At 44.1% G+C, this 15,982-nt stretch overlaps 2 protein-coding genes across 3 annotated transcripts; one reads left to right on the forward strand and one right to left on the reverse strand.

Annotated features, from left to right (window-relative positions):
* The first annotated feature begins 446 nt into the window (after nt 1–446).
* Nucleotides 447–15,341, forward strand: LOC129723271 (mitochondrial enolase superfamily member 1-like). The gene is made up of 10 exons (XM_055677389.1): nt 447–586; nt 656–930; nt 994–1,078; nt 1,147–1,280; nt 1,351–1,473; nt 14,030–14,180; nt 14,255–14,412; nt 14,480–14,622; nt 14,681–14,844; nt 14,905–15,341. Exons 2-10 carry the CDS (start codon nt 826–828, stop codon nt 15,204–15,206), a joined length of 1,365 nt encoding a protein of 454 aa, XP_055533364.1. The 5' UTR covers nt 447–586; nt 656–825; the 3' UTR covers nt 15,207–15,341.
* LOC129723270 (inner nuclear membrane protein Man1) lies at nt 9,144–13,840 on the reverse strand. 2 transcript variants are annotated; one of them, XM_055677388.1, is made up of 5 exons: nt 13,632–13,840; nt 13,061–13,313; nt 12,009–12,757; nt 11,109–11,790; nt 9,144–11,046 (listed from the first exon to the last, which is right to left on the reverse strand). In XM_055677388.1, exons 3-5 carry the CDS (start codon nt 12,502–12,504, stop codon nt 9,726–9,728), a joined length of 2,499 nt encoding a protein of 832 aa, XP_055533363.1. In that variant the 5' UTR covers nt 12,505–12,757; nt 13,061–13,313; nt 13,632–13,840; the 3' UTR covers nt 9,144–9,725. The 2 variants fall into 2 exon arrangements, with proteins under 2 accessions (XP_055533363.1, XP_055533362.1); XM_055677387.1 differs by lacking the exon at nt 13,061–13,313.
* Nucleotides 15,342–15,982: the final 641 nt, after the last annotated feature.

Consider the following 15,982-nt stretch of genomic DNA (forward strand, 5'->3'; position numbering starts at 1 on the left):
TGCTATTTTTTGCCTCAGTGTCTAAAAGCGAATGATTCTCCAAACTTTACCGCAATCCTAACTGTTGAGGTTTGGTTAGACGGGAGCTTAAATGGGAATGAGAAGTTTTAAAGTTTCTCTACACTCAACATTAGGATTTTGAACAACTAGAACTAGTTTTCTTGCGCCCTGTCAATTCGTTTTTCTATTGTACCTTTTCACCTTCAATTAATAATTAATTAAATAATAATATAGTTAGACTTTAGCAACCAAAATACCCAGTTTATATCGCAGCAGTTTGTTCCCAATATCTGTTCTTTGTAATATTATAATTATTTTGGTCATCCTAATCGTAACTTGTATGTTATATTGGCTTCAACAAACATGCGAAGATAAGATAAGTACAGGACTTGTTGCTCTCGCATATTATATTTGTATGCAGATTGAATTAGATCATTGTAGAATAACGTAACTTCAGGCGCACAATTATACCTTAAAAATGTATCAATGGATGATCATTATCTCACTCAATCAGCCGATTTCAAAAATCCAAACAAAATTTGGGAAATAATTCCAATTTTACACTAGGCAAACAAACACGCCCTGGGTACGGTGAATTTGATAACAAACATTTCACTCATACTATCTCTAACCGGTAGCTTTTTGTGGTAAATAGAGAGAACAAGAAAAACAAAGCAAAACCCAAAAAAATCTAAACCAAGCGAGGGACGCGAGCGAGAAATACAAATAACAACCAGCTGATGTGGAATTGAATCGTTCATTCAGTCGACAGAGCTGATCTGGAAGTCATCTCTTTGTGTGGTAGATTTGGTTTCATAGGAAAAAATGGCGCATTTAACTGAGAGGGACGTCTGCCTGAACATCACTACTCTTGAAGCTAAGGATATCCGTTGGCCAACATCACTGGGAGCCCACGGATCGGATGCAATGGTATGTACCCCCACCCACCGAAAGCTTAGATCAAAACACTAACCAGTAATGAACGACTTTCAGCACACTGATCCGGATTATTCGTGTGTTTATGTTACCATCAGCACAGCGGAAGGAACATACGGTAATGGACTTACCTTTACGCTGGGTGAGTAAGTGTTTTCAATATGCTTAACTCTGAGAAGCTCTATATTTAGTGTGTTTCCCATCCCGTAGGACGCGGAACGGACATCGTTCTGCTGGCGGTTAGGGCTATGAAGCGTTTCGTTGAAAATCGCACCACTGACAGCATCTATCGGAATTTTGCTCAATTTTGGCGTGAACTAACCAGCGAATCCCAACTTAGATGGGTACGTGAAAAAATAGCAGGAAAAATTCCGCCAGTTTTGAAATGATTTTGATTCGCTCTTATCCCCAAAGATTGGACCGGAAAAGGGAGTGACTCACCTCGCGGTAGCAGCCATTATTAACGCGTTGTGGGATTTGTGGGGAAAAATTCGCGGGGTGCCGGTTTGGAGGCTGCTAACAGATATGGATCCCGAGGTAAGTGAGAGTGGAAGATGCTAATAAGTTTATTATTTGTCTTTACTTTGTGGTAATTGTGGTCCAAATAATATTTTTGCATTGTTTATATTTCTTTTTGCAAAATACAATTCGTTCTCAGACAGTTTTTCTGTACATGCAACATTGCATTTGGATAAAACCTGCGCCAAAATGAATATGTACGTCCTTCTTAAGTCTGTCTGGAAAATTCCTCCACCCGCGGAAAATATTCAGTTTGCGAAGTCAAATAGGGTAGTCTAAATAGCCTTCAGCAGTGTTTTTTTTCGGCAGGTTTCTGCAAAAAATCGCTGCAGAGAACCACTGCCGAAGCCGTTAGCTACTCTACGTGGGCAATGCTTCATTTAAATCAAAAATAGTTAAAATTCGAACAAAGGTCGTTTGACATGAAAACGCTTCTTTCTCTATGAAACGCTTTAAAATACATCCCCAAACCATCACTGAAGCGGCAGTTTGGAACCGAGAAATATTTCTGTCACTATCAGGGATATTCTGCGAGGAGTGAGCCCACAGCTGCAGGACAAATACTTTCCCGAAAATTTTTTCAGCGTGCCGCTATACACACTTAGATATTATCACCGAGTACGGTAAAATAAATTACCGAGATTTCAACAGCTGAGATCTCGGTAAAAATTTCGGTAATACATCAAAACACCGAGATTCTGTAAAAGCAAAAGTCAAAAACCTGTCAAACTGTAACGAGATTCTCGGTAATGTTTCGCCGAGCTACTCTGAAATTTAAACTGTCAAACTATTACGAGAACTTCGGTAAAATTCACTGAGGTACGTATTTTGTGATTTTTTTTAGATAACCCAGAATATGATTAAAACGATTAAGTATACAAATTAATTTAATAATTACTAAGTCAACTAATTCAATCAAATACAGCATTGTTAAAAACTGGTGAGTTTTATTGCTTCCAAGAAATAAAGAAACATCTATCACTCTGCAACATACATCCTGCGAAGAGAGTTGATAACCTGCGAAATTGAGTGAAGAAAGAATTAATCGTTTTCTTCGAATTTTCTTTGCAGCAAAAAAACAAGCTCTGAAAAAAAATAGTGTATACTCACTCAATATTTTAGTTAATCAGATCATTGCAGATTTCTTTATATAATAATAATCAGCCGCAGAACCTGCTCCTTTTTTTCTACACCCGGACACAAAAAACTGTTAGTGTGTGTCCTAGAACACACGTTATTCTGACAGCTCAGTTTTCAGGAATCTCGGTAAAAAACGTTATTGTTCGACGAAATCTCGGTTGAATAATGTCAGGTTTCCGAGATTCGGTATTTTAGTTTACTGAACTCGGAAGTTTTCGGTTTTACGGATTTTTTCGGTAAACAAGTTTACGATATTGCGGTAAACACGTTGAGTTTCCATTTTCTCAGTAATTTTTTTACCGAGCAACGGTAAACTGAATTATTTTCAAGTAGTTCGGTATTTTACTTTACCGAGAAAGCATTACGCAGTTAAGTGTGTACCCGTTCTAGCTGAATGTCCAACGAGGCATCCAACGAGGAGGTATCACGGTACCTTCTTGTGGTCCAATAAACACAATCACGCTCCTAGTGTTTCAAGATTTTGAAACTATCGCCTGGGCGCTTACCTTCCAAAACCTTTTTGATCACCTCGACAGAAAATTATTTCATCTGTAAACAATGGACACTTAGTGGAAAAGAACATATATCATACTTACTTACTTTCCTGCTGAAACATCCCTCAGCATTTCCCCTATGTCACAGAGTTACGCCAACCCACTCGGTTAATGGCAGCATGTCTCCAGTTCTTGGGCGTCCTAAATTCCCGAGATCTTGCTCCACTTAGTTCAACCAACTAGCTCGTAGCGCGCCTCTACGTCGCTTGTGTACCGGCTAGATTCAAGGAGAACACCATGTTTGCGGGATTGTTGTCCGACATTTTTACAACATGTCCCGCCCACTGTACTTTTCCAGCTTTAGCGACTTTCTGGATACTGGGCTCGCTGTAGAGTTGCGCCAGCTCCTGGTTTATTCTTTACTTCCATACGCCATTCTCATACACGACTTTTGTAAACGGCGAGTGCTTGAAGGTCCTCCTCGACCTCCTCATCGACTTAATACGGGGGCGAAGTTTGCCAGACCTCAACATCTCGTGGAGTCCGTAGTAAGCACGACTTCCAACCACAATACGTCTACGGATTTCTCTGCTGCAGTTGTTGTCTGACGTTAGTATCGTAAGCGGCTTCAAAATCGATGAAAATATGGTACGTGGAGACTTGGTATTCGCGATGCTTTTGGAGGATTCACAAAACACAACTTGATACAACTTGAACTTCACAAAACCAACTTGATAACTTCCCACAAACCTTCGTGCTAGCGGTGAGAGACGGCGAGAGATGATCTGGGCTAGCACTTTGTTTGCTGCGTTGAGAGTCGGGATCGCCCTTCTTAAATATTAGGCTCCTTCTACTCCTTCGGTAGCAGTTCTGTATCCCAAATCCTGACTTTGGCTGATACACGGGCCCAGCTTGATAAGCTCCACTGAGATGCCATCCTTTCCTACTGTTTTGTTGTTCTTGAGCTGCTTGAAAGCATCCTTAACTTCACTTACCATGGGGGGCGGTATGTCTCCCTCATCCACTGTGCTGACGAATTCGTTATTCTTGCAGTCTTTTTCGACCACCTAACGTTCATCTGTCAAGATTCCCCCATCTTTATCCCAACACATTTCAGATCGCTGCACAAAGCCTACGCGAGGTGCGTTTAGTACCTCGTAGAATCTACGTGTTTCTTGAAAATGATACAGCCGCTTCATTTCACAGTTCTCCACCGATTCTCCAGGCTTCAGTAAACGCTCCCTCATCCGGCAACGCTACCTCAAGGCTTTGAGCGTATTCTGTAGCGATTTTGGGGAGTTTAACCCTCTCTGTACCATGGTTACTCTAGAGCACCACAGGTTTGAATGCAATAAGCCTTTTGAAATATTTACCAATGCTACTCAAATTGCATAAATACACACTAAGTTCGCTTTTTACGCGGATTCCGGAATTTACGCGATTTTTTTTACGCGAATTCCGGAATTTACGCGGTTTTTTTACGCGGCACGTATCCCCCGCGTAAAAAAACGACTTTAGTGTATTCTTGAGCAATAAATTCATTGTTCATGCATATATTTATACATTGTGTGGGATTAATAAATATTTCAAGACTTTTGCATCCAAACCTGTGGTGCTCTAGAGTAACCATGGTAGAGAGAGGGTTAAGTCGCTGCAGATCATACCGTTGAAAACCGAGTCTTTGGCGCATCTTGGCCATCAGGAGATAGTGCTCAGAATCAACGTTTGCACCACGTTAGGTTTGGACGTTGATAATATCATAGAAGTGCCTTCCGTCAATCGAAACTTGATTGATTTGTGTTCCAGTCTGTTGTGGTGATCTCCAGGTGTACCTGTATAGGAGACTTTGCTGGAAGTAGGTACTATGTATGGCCTTGTTCTTGGAGTCGAAAGCCTTTTTCATTCGTGAGCCGGTTAACATTTCAATAACCGGGCTGAATTCCTCCTCCTGACCAACCTCCGATAACGATAACGATAAGATAGCCGATAACGAGTTGACGTCGTGGCCACCACTCAATCACACACTTCTATATTTTGCCCATCACAATGAAAACTGTGCCCAGCTCGTGTGCTCTGATAGATGGTGTAACCATCTGTACGTATGTACCGATACTCCCAGCATATTTCCTGCAGTGCTACAATGTTGAACTTGCGAACCCTCACTAAGTTGGAAACAATGCGGGACCTTTCTGAAAGATTGAGAGACTTGCAGTTCCATGATCCGATTGATCCATTTTCATTGCCTAGGCTTATTCCGAATGCTTACTTACCTTACCAAACAGTCCCAAGCCGTGGTGTGGCCTTTGCTGTACGTAAGAGTCGTCTCCATTCCACTCGGTCCATGGCCAGCTCTGCAGTCTGCATAGGGTCCGGAGGTCGTCTTCTACCTGATCGATTCACCTTGCCCGCTGTGCACCTCTCCGTCTCGTTCCTGACGGATTGGTTTCAAGTACCATCTTTACCGGGCTGGCGTCTGACATCCTTACAACATGCCCAGCCCACCGCAATCTGCCATTCTTAGCGGTGTGGACGATAGATGGCTCCCCAAGCAGCTCCTGCAGTTCGTGGTTCATTCGCCTTCTCCACACTCCGTTTTCCATCTGCAGTCCACCGATGATGGTACTCAACACCTTCCGCTTGAAGACCGCAAAGGCGCATTGGTCCTCCACAAGCATAGTCCATGTCTCATGCCCGTAGAGGACTACCGGTCTGATTAGCGTCTTGTAGATGATTAACTTGGTGCGGCGACGAATTCTACTCGATCGGAGCGTCCTCCGTAGACCAAAGAATGCGTCGTTGAATTTCTCTGCTGGTGTCGCAATCGACAGTTACCAGTGAGCCCAGATACACGAACTCATCAACCACCTCGATTCCATCACCACCAATTTGAACTCGAGGTGGGAGGTTAGCACTGTCCTCTCGTGAACCCCTTCCTTTCATGTACTTCGTCTTCGATGCATTGATGACCAGTCCAATCCGTTTGGCTTCAGCCTTTAGTCCGATGAACGTATCTGCCATCTTCACAAAGGTCCAGGCCACAATGTCGATTTCGTCGGCGAAACCAAACAGTTGAACCGACTTTTGGAATATCGTGCCACTCGTCTTAATCCCCGCTCTTCTAATGACACCTTCCAGGGCAATGTTAAACAGTAGGCACGAGAGACCATCACCTTGCCTTAGACCTCTTCGGGTTTCAAAGGGGTTCGAGAGTGCCCCCGAAACTCGAACTACACACATCACGCGATCCATCGTCGCTTTGACCACCCGCTCAGTTTGTCCGGAAATCCGTAGTCGTGCCTAATTTTCCATAGCTTGTCCCGATCGATTGTGTCGGACGCCGATTTAAAATCGATGAACAAATGATGTGTGGGCACGTTATATTCGCGGCATTTCTGCATAACCTGCCGAACCGCGAATATCTGATCCGTGGTGGTGCGGGCACCCATAAATCCCGCCTGGTAGTGCCCCACGAACTGCTTCGCAAATGGTGATAGTCGACGACAAAGTATTTGGGAGAGTACCTTGTAGGCGGCGTTCAACAGAGTGATTACTCGGTAATTGCAGCGCTCCAGTTTGTTGCCCTTTTTATAGATGGGACACACAATACTCTCCATCCACTCCTCCGGTACTCGTTCTTCCTCCCAAACCTTGACAATGACCCAGTGCACGGCTCTAGCCAGTGTTTCTCCACCATATTTCAATAGCTCGCTGGGAAGTTGGTCCACTCCAGTAGCTTTATTGTTTTTCAGCTGACCAATCTCCTCCTCCACCTCCAGCAGATCGGGGGCTAGAATTCTAATGTCTTCTGCTGGTGCACCAAGTTCAGTTGCCATACCGTCCTCGCGCTCTACTGCATCGTCGTTTAGATGCTCGTCGAAGTGCTGCCTTCACCTTTCGATCCCCTCACACTCGTCTGTAAGGAGTTTTTACGGGAGCTGTTCAGCTTCTCGTAGAACTTTCGAGTGTCGTTAGCTTGGTACAGCTCTTACATCGCTACGCGATCTCTGTTCTCTTGCTGACGCTTCTTCTTTTGGAGGACTGAGTTTTGGCTGTTCCGTGCCAGTCGGTATCGTTCAACGTTCGCTCTCGTACGGTGTCGCAGCATTCTCGCCCATGCTGCATTCTTCTCCTCGACTAACCGTTTGCATTCGCCGTCAAACCAGTCATTTCTATGATTCGGGACCCTTGTACCTAGTAGCGCTACAGCAGTGCTACCTATGGCGGATCGGATGCTCCACCAGCCATCTTCAAGGGTAGCTGCGCCAAGCTGCTCTTCCGTGGGTAGCACTGCCACTGCTGCGCGTATTCCTTTGCAGCCTCGGCGTCCCGCAGTTGCTCAATATTTGGTCGCGGCGTTCAACTTCGGCGGGTGTTATACACCGTCGATAGTTTTGAGCGCATGCACGCAGCTACTAGGTAGTGGTCCGAATCTATATTCGCTCTGCGGTAAGTGCGAACGTTGATGATGTCGGAGAAAAACCTGCCGTCGATTAGAACGTAGTCGATTTGGTTCTCTGTCTGCTGGTCGGGTGATCTCCAGGTGGATTTGTGGATACCTTTGCGGGGGAAGAAGGTACTACGGACTACCATACCACGGGAGGCCGCAAAGTTTACGCACCGATGGCCGTTATCATTAGACACGGCATGCAGACTATCTGGTCCGAATACCGGTCTGTACATTGCCTCCCGTCCTGCCTTAGCATTAATGTCCCTAATAACGATTTTCACGTCCCGTCGCGGGCAGCTATCGTAGACCTGCTCCAGCTGCGCGTAGAATGCTTCCTTCTAGTCGTCGGGTCTTCCTTCATGTGGGCAGTGCACTTGATGATGCTGGAGTTGAAGAACCGGCCTTGTATTCTCAACTTGCACATCCTTGCGTTAATCGGCTGCCACCTCATCACGCGTTGGCGCATCTTGCCCAGTACTATGAACCCGCCTCGCCAGCGGTGCCAAAACTCTGGTAGAAAGTAGCCACCCGGTGCCCGCCTTTCCATACCTTTTGTTCTGTCCAACAAAGTTCCTGCAGCGCTACGACTTCGAAGTTGTCCTTATTTCGTTGCCTAGGTCAATGCCGATTGTTCCAATCTGTATTATCTCTTACGTTGTTTGTAACATGTTGTTTTCTGGGGCGGCTCGTTGGGCCTTCCCCAACCCCCTGTCTCGCCGGGGGACCATCGTGTCAGCTCTGTTTAGAGTCCCACGCTGCCACCAGGACGTTGATCAGCCGCTCCTAACATGGAGGTCAGACGCTGTTTCGAGCCGCACCATCTTGGTGAACAGACGCTCGGGTTGGCGAAGCATTTCCTCTACCGCCGGCATATGATTTACGTGCCAATGATCGCGTCGCACCTTCTTACTCAGCCATTGTCGGATGACATTGCCCAGGCAACACTAACCAGTTGTATCCATGTTTCAACCGGCAGTCTAGTGTAATCATATGACTCGTGGAAGTGTGAGATAGGAACTTGTGAGGGCCGAAGCTATGTTTGACGCTCCTTCCAGGTTGCCAACTCACCATTTGATGCCTATTCCGAATGCTCCGGTCCGTTATACTGATTGTTTTCACGGCTGGCTTGTATAGGATACACCAACCCGCAGTCTCTTCGGGAGGCCATCGTGACAGCACTGTTTAGAGTCCCACACTGGTGCCAGGGTGTTGTTCAGACGCCCCTAACAGGGAGAACAGACGCTGTTTTGAGCCGCAAGATCTTGGTGAACAGACGCTTAGGTTGGCAAAGCATTTCCTCAATCACCGAGATATGGTTATCGCGCCAATGATCGCGACGCACGTCTTCAATTAGCTATTGTCGGATGACAAGATTGCCCAGGATACACCAACCAGTTGTGTCCATGTTTCAGCTGTCAGTCTGTTGTGATCGTATGACTCGTGAAGGTGTGCGTGTGAGATAGGAACTTGTGAGGACCGGAGCTGAGTTTGACACTTCTTCCAAGTTGTCAACTCACCATTTGAATTGAGGATTCAAATTCGCTCGTATCTCACATTTTCAGCTCTATTTCATGAATTTTCTCTAACACGCTAGCACTACTTTCCGCTTAATAAGAATGTACCATTTATTTTCTCATCGATCCATATTTTACAATGTTCGCTTAAACTAATAAGTTTCAGATGTTTAGTCAGATACATTTTTTTCTCTTGTAACCAGCTTGCTAAAATTAATGATAACGCAGTTCTCTATTGAGACTCGCTTGAAGACTGTAGCATCTTATTTTGTGTGTATGTGTGTGTGTGTGTGTGTGTGTGTTCGAACTAGAACCTGGTTTTCTCGTTCGTATCTTATGCCATGCTACACTAGCTGCGTACTAAAATGATAATTCGATTTGTTGCAATATTACCTTATACGACCTCTCAACAGTACGTTAAACCAACAAAGTTTATCTTTATTATCTCTGATTTGTAACGTTAACGATATTTTTTGTAATTTTGTTTATTTTTTCACACCATAGCTTTTGTTAGTCTGTTACTCGTAGAAGAAACTTCAATGTGAACGATGAATAAAAGGTTGTATTGTTTGCATCCAATGGTTTGTAATATTTGTGAAACAATGTAAAAGCAATTACGTTAGATCAAAACTGATGAAACTAAAATTAGAAAACTCATAATTAAAAATAAGATTATTAGCACTCTGGCTCCTGCTCCATCTCCAGTTCATCCTCTTCGTCTTCATCGTCATCGTCCCTATCCGTTTGATTTGGAGGCCGGTCACCCACCGGGGGCTGTTGTGACATTGAGCTATTGTTTCGATTCGACGGTTTCAAGCAGACCGGACCGGCTGACGTGCGAGGGAAGCGAGCCAGCAGACGCTCCAGCCGCAGGAATTTGATAGACACTAACCGATTGTCGAACCACCAGCCATTGATTTCGTCATGTACGATACCCGCATCTTTGGCCGTGGCACAACGCACGTAAACGCAGCACGTATTTCGATCAAGTTGAATATCGTAGATTTTGCACCGAGCGCCCACCTTCTCCAAAATGGCATCCTGAACAATTGTTTTCAAATTGGGATCGTTCACTTCGTATTTGTCGAACATTTGGCGAATTTTCAAGCATGGTGTTGGTGGATCCGGAATTTTGTTGGTGTTATCGAAAGCGGGACTTTGCCATTTCTTTGCTCCACCCGGTGATGACCTGTTAGCAACAGCCGTCACAAGAGGTGCCGCGTCGATCCAGCGCATGATCTTGAAATCTTCTCCTCCACGACTGCCGACCTCAAACTGAATTCGGCTTTCGTTCTGCTCCAGGAATTGCAGCGCTTCTACCCAAGCCCATTCCAGTTTCTTACGATTATCGTGTGAAATCAACCTATCCCGCAGGTGATTGACTACAACTGCGCCACCATCTTCCGAAGACTCGCTTCCGCCGCCAGAAACAGCAGCTTGACTGACCGCTTGAATGATATCGTTTATCAACATGTTCACCTGATCTTTACGTTTCTGCTTTACATACAGTACGAATTTCAGGAAATAATGAACCAGATATGTGGTGATTCCGATCAGTCCGAGAACTCCGACAATCACGAAGAACGTGTGAAACTTATTATAAAGCATACAACTGAAGGGAAGTTTAGGCTTTAGAATGGCGAAATAGTTGCTCATGGTTGGTCTTTTTTGCAGCACTTCCTCGAAACTGATCTCATTGCCATTCTGGTCGCAGTGGTTTATTCTCCACTGTGGATTGCGATCTATCAAATATTCCATAGCGTGCAAATGCCGGCTGAGCTGCGGTATCAGCGTTGATGGATTGTGCTTTTTGGCAAATTTCAGAACCTCATCGGCACTCATCACATACGAAGCACTGGAATCCACACATTTGCTATGTTCCACCTGACGCTTGAGTTCAGTTCCGATCAGTTTAAGCATTTCCAGTGCAGGTTCTATTTCTGATTGTGTCACGCATCGATTGGTATCAGTAGAAATGCTTTCACAGAGGTCGTACCTGGAACAGGAAATGCAAAATAAGACAATTTGGAGTACTTTTCTGTCGCTTTCGAACCTTACCTGGTATCAATTGAAGTAAGCGCGCTCTCAATATCTGTACTAATGGTCATATACATAAACGCTACAAACACCAAAAATGCGATAAACAGGCACAGTAGCGCACAGGGAATAAACGTCTGCTTGAAACCGTAATGCTCATCCAGCTTAGTGATAAGATTGCCCAAAGCCACCCGCAGGGGAATCTGCGGTGGTTCTGGACTAGGCTGAGCATGCGTCACAATGTCATTCTCGCTGAATCCGTTCCCACCGCCAGCATCGCTGTGATTCCCCCCGTACCGGTTCCCATAGCTGTACCGACTGCGAAAATGGTTCCCACTGATAGGCGCTCCTTTATGATTTAAGCTGAGATTGCTTCCGCTGCTTATGGCGCTTCCAATGGCGTGGTTGAAGTTTTCGTGCGAAACAGTTTCTCCGCGCAGCTGCAGAAGCCGCTTAGTGTACTCGCTGATGAAGGGAGAATCCGAAGTACTGCCATTCGAGTTTAGCGAATCATTCGCTAGTCTGGATGATGTCACATTTAAGGATGCCGAAGGACTGCTATTGGCAGTAGTTCGGTAACTGCCGGTTACCGCTGCAGGTATTGTGCTGGTCATAGCTGAGTTTGCCGGTAGTCTCGGCGGAGTTGAGAAGGTACTGGTGTTAGTGCGACGGAACAGAGCGCTGGCACTAGAAGGTGAGTTGGCTGGAATGACAAGATTGGAATAAATGAGACCTCCGATGCTCAAATCCTAGGCTAAAATCACTCTCAGTTATAAAATTTTAAAGTTGTGTTTTTGAAAACATTTGAGCTCATGAAAATTCGTCTAGGACATGTCAACGAAACGACAATTTTTCAAGATATGCTTCGAAAAGATTATAAAACTCATCACTGTCAGCAGTTTGAAACAGTCACAAACTTACCATACATATGTCCCGATGTTCTGAAACCACTGGAGTAGTTCTCCTCCTCACTGTCGTTAATGATGACCGGTGAAATGTACACGGCACTCTTGGCCGGACCGGGTGAAATAGATTTGTTATGAGTGTTATTGTTGTTGTTGTTGAACAGTAAATTACTGCTGTTCGATATGGGCGAGTGACTACCGACGCGTTTACTGACCGGGCGACTTGTCGGCGGTGGCATTGCCGTTTTAGAACTCGAAACACTAGAAGTAGTGGCTCTCCGTGTCCCGGATCGCCTTTCTCCGTCGGACTCTTCACCGGAAGAGTAGCGCGTCGCGTAACTTGTTTCCCGCCGCAGTTTCCCCTTTTCATTTTCCATAAGATTGCGTAGCTTCTTGATCAACAGCTTACGGGTATGACTGGTGACGGGAAGTTTTTGGAAGCCATACTGCATCAAGCGCAGCCGAAGTTCCTCATCGGACAGCAGCTCCAGGTTGTCCATCCGGCCAGTCATGTTGCTGTCTGTACCTCGCTCGCTACTTAACGCGTTTCGCTTTCAAAACAAGAAATCTTTTTCGGTCGATGATTCAAAAGCAGAAACTTGAACAAACACACAATCACAAACTCAGGTCAAATTCCTACTGGTGGCGCCTCGCACGCTGTAGATATGTAACCGGGGCCGTATTTACTTACGGCTTGTTCCCACGCACACGGCGCTTCTGTTTTCGAGCAGCCCGTGAACCGGTCGACGGTCAGGGTTGGCAGATCTACGGAGAAACAAATGTCAAAAAACTGTGTTATAAACAGGGGGCTCTTGTGGCTGTCAAACTCCATACATTTTCCATCTACCACTCATTGATTCTGGTACCAGCGTTTCTGGTACCCACTTTTTGGTTGGTTTGCCCTAAAACAAGTGAAATAGAGTAAACGTCCCATTTTGTCGGTAGACTTATTCTCGTGTAAATGGCGTTTTAGATGCGAAAATACAAGAGCTCAACATTTGTTTTCAGTACAATGTGCACTTTCAATGAATAAGATAAGTTTTGTAAGCATTTGAAATGAAATATTACCGCCGTGATGAATTTATGATTGGTAGGCAGAATGTTGACGTTTATAGGCCCCTGGTTATAAACGAGTCAGCTAGCTGGCATCCCGCCATGTTTCGAGGACTAACATCTCAGCGTGTGTGTAAACGAGATAGCATATCACCGCCACTTTTCATACGCATAACATAGCATCTGTCAATGGGGCCCGCAAATTGCGGATCCGCAGTGATGTTAGCTCCTAACGGAGCAAAGCAAATAAGATAGAGATGCCAGTTAGCTGAAACGAGTTTTATAGAGAGGAGTTCCATTTTTATTACACTATTCAAACAAAAGAAAACTTTGAAACATATAGAAACTAATTTAACTTTTTAACAAGCATTCAAAATAAAATTATTGCACGCGGTTTAAAAAACAAGCAACACTGACTTCTTCGGATGCATCACCTAACGCACACACCGATAACATAAACCATGATCGGGCTCTTCCTCTTTCCCATCCCCGCACAACCTTTCACGTATTCAAAATCCAAATGCTTCTTGCCGCCTTTGCCCACAAGCAACAATTTTGTCCAAACTGGAAAGGGGTCAACACTTACAGAAAAGTACTATGATTTCTCCGCTGTTCCGCCTGTTTCATGGCGCATTTTATGCCGAAAGTATTGCACACCGCTTACGGTTCACGAATAGAGTATTTTGAATGGCACGTCAAGCCGTAACGGGCCTAAAAATTCACTCTTTTTCACCGGAATCCAAACGAACACAACACACTAGCAGTACGCGATTTGATGAAGTGAAAATTTTTAGCATCGAGTACGGGCTGTCAAACGGCGTGGTAACGATTCACGAAAGGGCGAATCCTCGAGCAGGTACACGTTCATTACGAACAATTGTAATATGTATTGAAACCCACATAAACCGATTTAAAATGTATTCGCCGAAGCAAAAAGAAATTTTGAATCTGTTCTTTATTCCAAATAAATCATAAATTTTCTAGGAGTTGGTATCCGTGATAGATTTCCGTTACATAACTGACGCCATTACCCCGGAAAAAGCCATCAATATTTTGAAAACAAGTCAACATGATCGTCAAACGCGAATAAATGAACTTGTCGCTAAAGGATATCCAGCGTACACAACGCAAGTCGGTATGAAGATTTTGCAGTTTAACCTTGACAATCAAAACGCTAATGAAATCTATTCTTTATTACATTTTATCCAGGTTGGCTTGGCTACAACGATGATCAAATTCGAACATTATGTCGCAAGTATCTTAGCAAAGGCTTCACGGCTTTTAAAATCAAGGTAGGACAAAATGTTGAGAATGATATAAACAGATGTCGACTGGTACGGGAGGAAATAGGTTGGGAAAACAAACTGGTTAGTGTTTCCAGTGTCATGTTGGATCCTTGCTATATTAAAATCTTGTTTTTTGTTTCATTCTCAGATGGTGGACGCTAATCAGATTTGGGATGTTAATGAGGCCATCGCATGGATGGAGCAGTTGAAAGACTTTAAGTTGCTTTGGATTGAAGAACCGACCTCACCTGATGATGTTTTAGGACACAAGAAAATTGCAGATGGAATGCGGTTAATTCACATGATACAATCGATTTCAATTTCACACGAATATTTATTAATTTCACAGCAAACACGGAATCGGTGTAGCTACTGGGGAAATGTGTTGCAATCGGGTGTTGTTTAAACAATTCCTACAAGCTGGAGCACTCGATTTCTGCCAAATCGATTCCGCTAGAATCGGCGGGGTTAACGAAATTCTGGCTGTTTATTTGATGGCGAAGAAATTCAACAGTAAATTGAACAGTTTTCATTATTGTATATTAACCATATAAATTATTGTCATATTTTCAGTAAAAATATGTCCTCACGCCGGAGGTGTTGGTCTTTGTGAGATGGTGCAGCACTTACAAATGTGGGATTACACATCTGTTTCAGGCACGATGACAGACCGCATGGTCGAGTTTGTTGATCAACAGCACGAGCAGTTCATTCATCCGGCCGTTATCAATGCTGCCGCTTGCTATGTGGCTCCAACTCAGCCTGGCTATTCGACTGAGTTGAAACCGGAAGCTATTGCAATGTTCGAGTATCCAAATGGCTCAGAGTGGAAGCGCATGTTTGCCGAAGGAACCTTCAGCAAGGAAGATTATTGATTGTTCCTTCATGTTCTCGTTAATGTACCAGTTGCCTAAAGTAGCAATTATCTGAAAATATTGTTTTTTGGTGAAATAAAAATGTTAATATCCACAACAATAAATAATGAAATAACTCCACATACATAAGACATACCTAACACTGTCGTTTTTTTCTGGTACACGTTGCCCCATAGTATTCCGTACCCAATGGAATATAGAAAGGTACGGAGATGGTTTGAGTCTCGGGTTTAAAGGGCTTCTTTTTTGTTAACAGTGATGACGTAGAAGTCAAAAAACAATGCCCAAAAATCAATGTTCGGTACTTTTTTTTCAAGAAATTTTCACAATTTATGACAGTTTACAGCTGAAAATGCCAACCTGCACCGTTAAACAATGCGGAACACAATTCCAAATGGCATTTTTTTGTTTTTGGAGATCTACGTCACAACCCCAACACGTGCTTCTGTTTACCTCTTTTTCGTTACTAATACAGACAAATGTCTTCTTATTCCTCACCTTTGTATACCTCATTGCTCCGTATCTTATCCTGTCCAACTGCTCGACAAATAATGAACAAAATGAATTTTCTTTTTCTCGGCTTTATTGAGCCCCAAAGAAAATCCCATAAGGAACTGTCAAAACGTTATTTAAAAAATCAATGCAGCATTTTTCGAGTAGGAACAAGCGAAATGCAGGGCTGCGCAGATACACTGCCTTCAAAAACAACTCAAACAGTGATTTTATTCAGAGTGTGGTACCATTCGAGTAGTTCATTTTGTACACACTTTTTCGGA

The sequence above is a fragment of the Wyeomyia smithii genome, chromosome 2, assembly GCF_029784165.1.
Source record: "Wyeomyia smithii strain HCP4-BCI-WySm-NY-G18 chromosome 2, ASM2978416v1, whole genome shotgun sequence".
Classification (NCBI taxonomy): Eukaryota; Metazoa; Arthropoda; class Insecta; order Diptera; family Culicidae; genus Wyeomyia; species Wyeomyia smithii.

Bases quoted from the DNA above. Each gene is read 5' to 3' on its own strand.
- LOC129723270 (XM_055677387.1), bottom strand. From the start codon at position 12,504: ATGACTGGCCGGATGGACAACCTGGAGCTGCTGTCCGATGAGGAACTT. The intron at 11,791-12,008 runs GTAAGTTTGTGA...TTGTCATTCCAG, and splicing joins AACATCGGGACATATGTATG to CCAACTCACCTTCTAGTGCC. The intron at 11,047-11,108 runs GTAAGGTTCGAA...TTCCTGTTCCAG, and splicing joins CTTACTTCAATTGATACCAG to GTACGACCTCTGTGAAAGCA.
- LOC129723271 (XM_055677389.1), top strand. From the start codon at position 826: ATGGCGCATTTAACTGAGAGGGACGTCTGCCTGAACATCACTACTCTT. The intron at 1,281-1,350 runs GTACGTGAAAAA...TTATCCCCAAAG, and splicing joins GCGAATCCCAACTTAGATGG to ATTGGACCGGAAAAGGGAGT. The intron at 14,623-14,680 runs GTTAATTCACAT...TTAATTTCACAG, and splicing joins AAAATTGCAGATGGAATGCG to CAAACACGGAATCGGTGTAG.